Raw genomic sequence first — 9,212 nt, 5'->3', positions numbered from 1 at the left:
TTTTAATAGGAATAAAAAAAATGGAAGGTTTGGAGGGGAAGGGGAGAAGAGGCGGAGATGGTGGGAGAGCATTTTCCCGCGGAGAGAACACGTTGGCACGGTTGGTTCGCTTTGCCCCCGACACTTGTGTGGAAATTACGACGACTGCCACGGAGTTCGTTACGATCGACTCGTTACACTCGCTTCTTAATTAATTTTAGTAGTATTATTACTATATTATTTTTATATTAATAAATATATTACTATTTAGTTGATTAGATTAAATTAATAAAACTTAATTTAATTATAAAATTATAATAAATTAAAAATCAAATATCCTCATATCACGCTCCTCAAGTGTAATTAAGCCATTTCAAAAGTGAGCATCTCTTGCAAATATTGTTATTATTATAATGATTAAGCAATTAGAACTGAAACTTGAAACATCAAAATATCAATCATCAAATTTTTTTTACCGCTTATGCTAGAAACAATCAATAATTGCGTGACAGTGTTATTCTATACAAATCATCACTTCAAGTTTACAAAAATAAAAGACCATGTACTTCTTCCGCATCACGTTGTTTCTTCTATGCATACAACCATAATATACCATTGTAGATGTTATTTGTTAAATCAAAAGACATGCATAAACACCATCAGAATTATCTTCTTCTATCAACATTTCATAACCCAAGAATTGTGGAGTCGTCTTTCAGAAGCATACAAACCAAATTAACCATTCCAGGCAAATCTTTTTCGCACAGAATCGGCTCAGTTAGAACCACATCCTTTCACAAAAACTGCAGCACCAAGAAAACAATATGAAATGAAATAGGATAAAACACGGTAACCGTGTAGAATAAATCCATAATACATGGTTCAATAAACCAAATTCCAATAGTCAAACGAGCAGTTGCTTAACTGTACCAACATGATAATAATTTTTATTCAAGGATGCTTTATCTCTGAGCTGTTTCGATAGATAGTACTCGCCAATCAAGAGTACACGCACTGATTTTACAGCAAATATGCATTAGCACTTGAAAACAAACAAAAGCTTGCGATGAAGCCCATCTTCATCCAACTTGTGCACCGGTTCTCATTCTTCAGGTGAATCAGAGCGGATGGCTACAATAAGCACATAGATAAGTTAGTATCGGGTAGTTTCACACGATGAGGAAAGAAGAACAATGAGATAGCACGAAAATGGAATTAGTAGTAACGGAACCAAATAAAGATTTAAATAGTGTAACTGCATTACGGTTGCAGTAACGAACAAATCTATTAGTGTCGAGTGCTTAAAAGCATACAAAAGTGGAGAACTGAAGATTCACTAGGTCATAATGAGTTATGTAGTACATAATACGTATGTAATGTTGGGCATTGTTTACTGCTTGATGTCACAGGTAATATACGATGTTCCTTACTGCTTTCTGAAAACAGAATAGTACTTGAAAATCTGTAAACTTTAATAACTTTTTCTTGTTTGATAAGAGATTATATATGAAGTGTAAGCTCGAGTTACACATGACTCTTTAATTGAGCAGAAGTTACCATATAAAGAAGAAGAGTCTCCATTCTGAGATCATCAATTTGCCTCGAGTTTAGTTCAAACTGCAACTTTGGGTGATGATCAATGATAAACAATTCACAGTAGGATCAAATGGGAAGCTTTCTGACAGCTATTGACGCACGATCATAAGTTTTCTAGGAGGAAAGAAGATAGCAATGGTCATATAATCGTATTAAAAGGATGTTGTCTCTAGTAACCTAGGAAAATGAAAAGAAGGAACAGAGGCCCTGAATATATTGAGTTACAGAAATACATCTGTATGATCTTGGTCCGCTTGGACTATACCACTTTAAAAAGGAAAAGATTTTGAACTTTCCAAACAGCTGAATAACCATTATAAAAGCTAACAAGAATCCAAGTTATTTCATCTACTCGCTAAATGGCAAAAAGCATCTGTAAGAGCCACATGATGTTTTGAAATTAAATGGCTGTAAACATCTCTAAGAGCCTCATGAATGTTTGAATTCACAGTGAACAGCAACCTCACAGCTCTCCTACCATCATTATATAACACCGTAAATGTACATAGTGTTCAACTCTAACTATGAAGCACAAAAAGAATAATCATCACGCAATTAATCCATTCCTGAAGATCTTTTTTTTTTTTTTTTCTTTTGTCTGCAAAATATCCCTTTTAAAGGGAGGGTATCAATGGAATAGAAACACACAGAAGCTGAACATATCAATTCAAAGCAACATTTCCTTATAAACAATAAACCACAAAAGATCCGTATTTCTAGCATCACTATCAACCACCAAAAACCCCTCGATTTAGGTACAATCACGAATCAGATCGTTTCAAGTGTATCAATCAGTAAATAAGACACCTAAAGCACAAATCTTATACGAAAGGCATGAATGAGATCAGCGGGAACAGAGATCGAGCTCGAGGAAACCCAAGGATACCGAAAATTAGGACCCTTTCAAGCATAACAACCAGTAAATTAGGCACCTCAAACCCAAATTCAAACCAAACTGATTCAAAACAATACAAGATCTTAGCGATCACAGCGGAAACAGTGATCGAGCTCAAGCATGCCCTAGAAACCCTAGGAAACCGAAAATCGGACCATATCAAACAATCGCTAAATTAAACACCTCAAATCCAAATCCCAGCCAAAACAGATTCAAAACAGCAACAGATCTCAGCGATCGCAGCGAACACAGCGATCGAACCCGAGCAAACCCTAGAAACCCTAGAGAGGGGAGAAGGAGATTGGATCTTACTGGGTTTCTCGGGCTTTCCCTCGGCCCATTTGGAGATGGCGAAGTGGACCTTCTCCCGTGACGTGGCCTCGGACTTGAAGGGCTCCTTGAGGCAGGATCGGACGAGGGAGGCGCAGATGTTGGAGTAGGTTATGTACGTCATCCCCGCCGCCCTCCAGAACGGCACCGCCGCCGTGCTCGTCGCCGTCGCCGCCGCCGCCGTCGCCATTGTCGTACCCCCTAAAAAACCCTAACCCTAACTCTCCCTCTCTTCTTCCTCGTTTCCTCCCCTTTGCTCTCTCTCTCTCTCTCTCTCTCTCTCTCTGGAACGTTCCCGAGTAGGAGGTCGAATTAGGCCACCCCAGAACATGTAATGGGCCCGATAATATCTACTTGACTTGGGTTGGGCTTTGACTCGATATTGACCAGGCCTTAATACGGCCCACTTGGGCCCAATAAAAGGTGCTATTTAAGTGGCTTACCCAACTTTTTATTGATTTTTCATTTTGATCCCCAACTTTTCTTCTTTTTTAATAACGGACATTGTCATATAAGTAATTAAGTACAAACCAATGTTTGTAACGTTACCAAGTCACCACCAAACCTTGCCACATGGCAATTCGCGTCCCAATTAATGATAATTTTTATTTACGGTAGGGACTTAATTGAAACAAATATTAAAAGTTCGAGACCTAATTGCGATGAAAGTTATTTTTTGAAATCACAATAAAAAATCTTAAAATGATTGAGGATGCATAAATATCTTGTTCAGCATATATTTTTTTATTTATAGAACCAAAGTATATCGTAGACAAAGAATGTAATTAAATGTTTAAAATGGTATACCATTTTCGGCATCTAAGTTTACTTTTTTAAAGAATAAGATAGCCTGAACCCCTCAACTAGCTAAAACCAAACTCGTAACTTGTTACGAAATTTTATAAGTAAATTTTTATGACACATGAGTTATTACTTAACTTATTTTGATATTCAAACTACACCGAAATTGCTAACACAGTAAAGAGTCAATTTGTTTCATTGAAAGTAAGGAATGAAGTAAATTAGGATCATAAATACTTATTTCTGACGTGTAATTTAATGTAAATTAAGTTTAATCATAACTCAACCTTTTCAAGTGCTGTAACTAATACAATTTTTTTCTTTATAAAATTTAATATACAAAGCAGAGGAACTGCCAGTTTCAAAAGCTATTAATTTTTTTATTTTTGGGTAAACTATAAATACAATTCCTCTGGTTCCTACTTTCTCACTTTAGTAACTCGTGGTTTAAAGTGTATCACTTTAGTACCCTGTGATTTTATTTTTTTCTTTTCATCGTCACTTCGTTAACTTTTTATTAAATTATTATATACAAAAAAACTTCAGATACCCCACTTATAGTTTATTAAATATTAATTTTAGTACACTTTAGTTTTAACTTTGTCGCTGATTTAATAAAAAAAAATTAATGAAGGAAATAACAAAAAATAAAAAAATAAAAACACAGAGTACAAAAATAATATATTTTAAACTATAGAATACTAAAATAAAAAAAATATAAAATTACAGTAGGTATTTGAAGTTTTCTGTTTACTTTTTATCCAAAAATTAGTTATGGACAGACGGACGGCGCGACCCAGCAGAAACGCGTTAGGGAGAATGGCAGACTGACTTTGAAGCCCCGGGATTTCGGCTTTCGCCGGCCTGGCCGGCCTGACAGGCCGGCTGTCTGTAAATCTTACGAAGCGTCCGTCTGCCCATTCATATCTCTCACTGCCATGGAAGAAGTCCATGCCAAACCATAAATTTTTTTTTTTTTTTTCTATTCTCTGTGACTGTCATAGTACGAGCTCTGACAGAGACAAAAACCGCGTAAACAGATAGTAGAGACAAAAACAAAAAACAAAAAAAAAAAAAACGATTTAGACGCTTAATTTGATCGCTTTATTAAACTTCACGCGTTCGTTATTTAGTCACTCTCACGTCCCGCAAAATTTGTCGACTAGGCCAAAGAGAAAAAACACATACTTTGTATGAGACAAAATAAAAAATTTAAAAATGTGTACCCAAAATACTTTATAGTTTAGATAAATTTTATACATTTTTACTTCTATATTTTATGTTCATTGTTTCTATCTATTTCGAATGTCTCCCTCATTATTTCTTCGGTCAAAGCACGTAATATGAGACTATGAGCCTATCAATAATCCAATTGTCTCCTGTATCATCATTTCGTTCAGCGTACGCGATACGCTTTACCTGGTATTTATCATGCGGGTGAGTGTGAATGTGTTAGGATTAATACTAGACCGATCTATTAAGTAATAAGATCTTAATCATTGGAGCTCTGTAATGTTTTCATATTAATATACTATTTTCTGCTAAATCGATTTTTTGGATAATAAGATCGCATTGGCGAATATTCGGTCGTATCTCCAAAATAGTTTTCATATTAGAGATTTTATTGATGTGGGGAAACAAAAAAAGAGTTTTAGAATCTTGAAACCAACAATTGGAAAACTCTAATTTAAAGCTACTTACTTCTGCTGCGATGAAAAACTATTGCATAAAATTTAACAATTTTTTTAAAATTTTTCTATAATAATTCTATTCAAATAACAATTTTCTAAGAGTGACCCTTGCTTAGCCAAATTACAAGATACAACTTATCGAAACCAAAAAATATATTAAAGAGCGGGTAGGCTTATTAAATCATGTAATAATCACTAAAATTACCAAGCACATGGACATTAGAATGATCCCAAAATGATAGAGGAGTTAATTAGGTCATCAACCATGTTCATGGGACCACAAAATAGTCCAAGTAATTAATGTTTGAACTTGAGAATCAAATGGAAAAACACCTTTTCTTGTAACCAACAAAATTTCCAAACAAAATTGGAGTTAACTACAAAAAGAATACCCAAAAAAGAGTATCATATAAGTGTTAAATCTCATATATCTAACTCATAAAAGGGGTTGTTCTTTGCATATATACACATATGTGTAACTTGCAAAATAATTACTAATGCTAGTTTTATATCTACAATGTATCGACGGCAATTGGTATCTGATCTTGCCCTCCGCCCCTCTTCTGTGCTGTCGGATCCCAAACCCTAACCCTAACCGACGATAGCCGGACCACCGCCTTGTGCCCTTGCGCATCATCCAACTTGTTCTTCGAATTTTCGATACTTGGGCACAACACTTTCTGAGTCCATTCCTCTAATGTAGCTTTTTTGAGCCATATAGTTGCAACTATGCGATCGACGGTATCGTCGTCTACCCTTATAGTATATCGGTCGCCCATTTTTGCTTTGAATCTCTCCGATATGCAATCTAAAACTTTTCTCTTCAGCGGATCGAAATCAATCGGATTGAAGACAATAGAAGCATCCGCCAATTCCATCAAGTCGGATGCTGGGGATTTCGTCGAACACTTGATCGCGAGCCGTCCTTTCTCAAAGTCACGCTCCACTGTGACATCACTCGAGTTGCGAGAGCCCTCGTCGGCTTCATCTTCAGCCTCCGTTGCCAAATTCAAGTCAAACGGTAACCCCAATAAGCCCTTTCTTAGCTTCAAAGCCTGATCACTGTCGCGAAGCCAAGCCTCTCGACGTTTTGCCGGGTTATCCACAATAGAGAACTCCAATTGCCAGTTGCTAGTTGATGAGTTTAGTAACTTCTCCTCACACTGAATAAGTGAATCTTGGGAACCATTGAACTCCTCCGGCGGCAACCAATTGGATGCAAGGATGATGATGGCGGAACCGAGGCCGATCTCTCGACCATGCGAATCCGTCAAGCGGCCCCTTTCCATCGCCCGTTTGATGTTTAGTTGGAATAGCGAATCCGCTCGATCAAAGTCCTCTATCATAATCACCGAAAAAGGGTTTCGACGAATGGCATCCATGACCCTGTCAATAAAGGTTTTGCCCCACAAATTTGTGTTGGACTCTCTATTGGTATCTTCTTCTTCTTCTTCTTCTAGCGAACTATCACTAAACCTAGTTGTTATTGGATGGGTTCCGAACATGATCTCCGATAGGGCGGTCGCCATCTTCCTCTTTCCGACCTTATCGGGCCCGAGAAAGAGCAGCCACGCGTCTCCTTTGGGCCCAAGGGGCCGCCGTCTCCCACCCCCGCACTTGCATTGCGTTATAACAGCGGCGATGGTCGACGCGGCATTCGGTTGCCAAGTGACTTCCTCCAGAAGCCCCTTCAAGAGCTTCTTGAAGAAGTCCGTATCCGAAATTGCACGAATTTTAGACTCAGGTTGTTGATCAGATAAGTCCTTGAGAAGCTCCGCACGGGGCTTTTCCGAGAAGTTGCAAGGCTTCGAGGGCCCGAGAGCTAACTCGGTCTTCACCGGGCTTCCGGGAGGGCTTTTCGGCCGAGTCAAAGATCTCTCCCGAGTTTTATGTATCTCGAGAGGTGTTATGCTTTTATCGAGTGTTGAATCGGGCTTAAACGGCGGGCAAGGAGCGAAAAAAGAGGGAGCCATCGTGAGGGAAGGATATGAGGGCTTCTCGGAGGAGTCGAGAAGTGCCGAGTGGAAGTTCGGGTGGAGAAGGAAGCACTTCTCCATCCATTTCACCCGCAACTCCTCGCTTCTCTGCTTCCACACAAGCGCTTTCTCCTCGGCCTACAAAGTAACACCATTTTAGAATAAAACACTTTGAACCATCAATTTAGAGCTTCGGGCAAATACGGTAGGAACCTGAATCCGATCATTGCCGAGCATTGCGAGCTGAAGCCACTGCGGAAGCCCTTGCTGGGCTTCCGCCTTCTCCGGGAAGCACTTCTTTCGATCCTCTTCGATGAGCTTCGCCAATTCCAATTCGTATTTCGCCGTGCAAAGCTGGCACATCGCTGCGATCCTCGTGGATGCATCGGCAGCCGCAGGAGGCCGGCTCAAGGGCACCGCCATGCTGCAAAACCTGCAGTTAGATCCCGATCAGGAACACGTCAAGTTTAAATCAAATTTGAATGAATTCAGGCACCTCGGTAGAGTGTAGTAAAGCGGCGCCCTCATCGCGATCGGCACAGCTTGGAGGTCCCAATCATCCTCCACCGTCGGGTAATTTATCCATAACCGGAGATATGTGTTGCACGTGGCGGCACCAACAAGCCAAAACCGGCCTCCGCCACTGCCACTGCCACCGCCACCGCCGCTAAACCTACTCACTAGCTTACCAATCTCTGCAACCACCTCCCGGGCAAAGTCCGGCCAAGTGCACTCCATGAGCCATTTGAGATCGCCGAGATCGAGCATGACGGCGCCGCCACCATCAATCCGGCTTTCAATTGAAGCGCTCAATTCTCGAATGTGGAATGAAATACGCGACCGATCACGGAGTTCGTTTTCGTTGTTGAAGGCGATCACGTGGGCGGCTCCCCCGCCGGCCTTGATCTTCCGTAACATCTCCTTCGCGACGGCTTCCAGATAATCAGAGTCCGCGACGATCACCGGGTTCCGTCTGCGGGGCCTCAGCATTACATCGAACACCCTCCGCGCATCTATATCTCTCCTTTGTGAATCCCCCCCCTCTCCTCCGCCGCCGACGCCGACGCCCACGCTGGTGCTTTGAGATTCGCGAAAGCGGGGACTGAGGTAGGGATTTGATGACGGCGACGGCGGCGGAGAGGAGGGAGAGGAAGAGGCTAGGGTTTGCTCGATGGAGGACTTAACGGCGGCGGAGGAGAGGGAGGCCTCGCGCATGACGCGGCTAACGGAGGGGTCGTCGAGGACGGAGAGGAGGAGCTGCTCCACCTCCACCCTCGCTGAGAGGAGCGGCGCAGGCGGCGGCGGCGAGCGGTGGTGGTGGTCGGCGGCGGCGGGGGCGGGGCGGGGCGGGAAACGCGCGGCGCTGGTGCGCCTGCGCGCGCTTCAGCGCCGCCGCGAGCGCGTTCGACATCGCGCTCCGCGGGCTAGGGTTGGGGTCATGGTTGGAGCTGGGGAGGCGGTCGAGGCGATGGAGAAGCAGAGCTCGAGGCGACGGCAATGGAGGGGGTGGGGAGGGGGGAGGTGGAGGCGGCGGAGGCGGCCGGCGAGGCGCGGCGGAGGGGCGCCGGAGGGGGCGAGGAGGAGAGAGGCGTCGCCGACGACGTGGAGCGCGTGCGTCTGGGAGTGGCGGCGACGCGCCGCTCCGGCCGCCAGAGCGGCGGAGCACCGCCGCCGCCTCCGGCGACAGTGTTTGTTGCGGCGTGCTCAACCCATTCCTCATCTCTCTCACGCTCTCTCTCTCTCTCTCTCTCTCTCTAAAAATCTCACCTTTGAGATTTAACTCTCGTTTCAATGTATCAAAATATCACCTTTAAGAGCGCTCTCTCTCTCTCTCTCTCTGTTTATCTCTCTGTAGATGCTCTGTTTTTTGGCATTCAAATGGGTAAAAATCTCGCCTTTGAGAGATTAAATTAGTTTCAATGCATCAACATACCACCGTTTTGG

At 42.4% G+C, this 9,212-nt stretch overlaps 2 protein-coding genes across 2 annotated transcripts; both read right to left on the bottom strand.

Annotated features, from left to right (window-relative positions):
- Positions 794 to 3,060, bottom strand: LOC109725269 (ATP synthase subunit epsilon, mitochondrial-like). The gene is made up of 2 exons (XM_020254387.1): positions 2,783 to 3,060; positions 794 to 1,110 (listed from the first exon to the last, which is right to left on the bottom strand). Exons 1-2 carry the CDS (start codon positions 2,988 to 2,990, stop codon positions 1,082 to 1,084), a joined length of 237 nt encoding a protein of 78 aa, XP_020109976.1. The 5' UTR covers positions 2,991 to 3,060; the 3' UTR covers positions 794 to 1,081.
- LOC109724541 (protein SMAX1-like) lies at positions 5,610 to 8,642 on the bottom strand (the record flags this gene model as incomplete). The annotated part of the gene is made up of 3 exons (XM_020253389.1): positions 5,610 to 7,406; positions 7,482 to 7,701; positions 7,765 to 8,642. Coding segments are annotated over 3 exons (2,700 nt in total), but the record flags the coding sequence as incomplete, so codon positions are not given.

This window comes from Ananas comosus, linkage group 19 (genome assembly GCF_001540865.1).
Source record: "Ananas comosus cultivar F153 linkage group 19, ASM154086v1, whole genome shotgun sequence".
Classification (NCBI taxonomy): domain Eukaryota; kingdom Viridiplantae; phylum Streptophyta; class Magnoliopsida; order Poales; family Bromeliaceae; genus Ananas; species Ananas comosus.
This window is presented reverse-complemented; position numbering and strand designations above follow the sequence as displayed.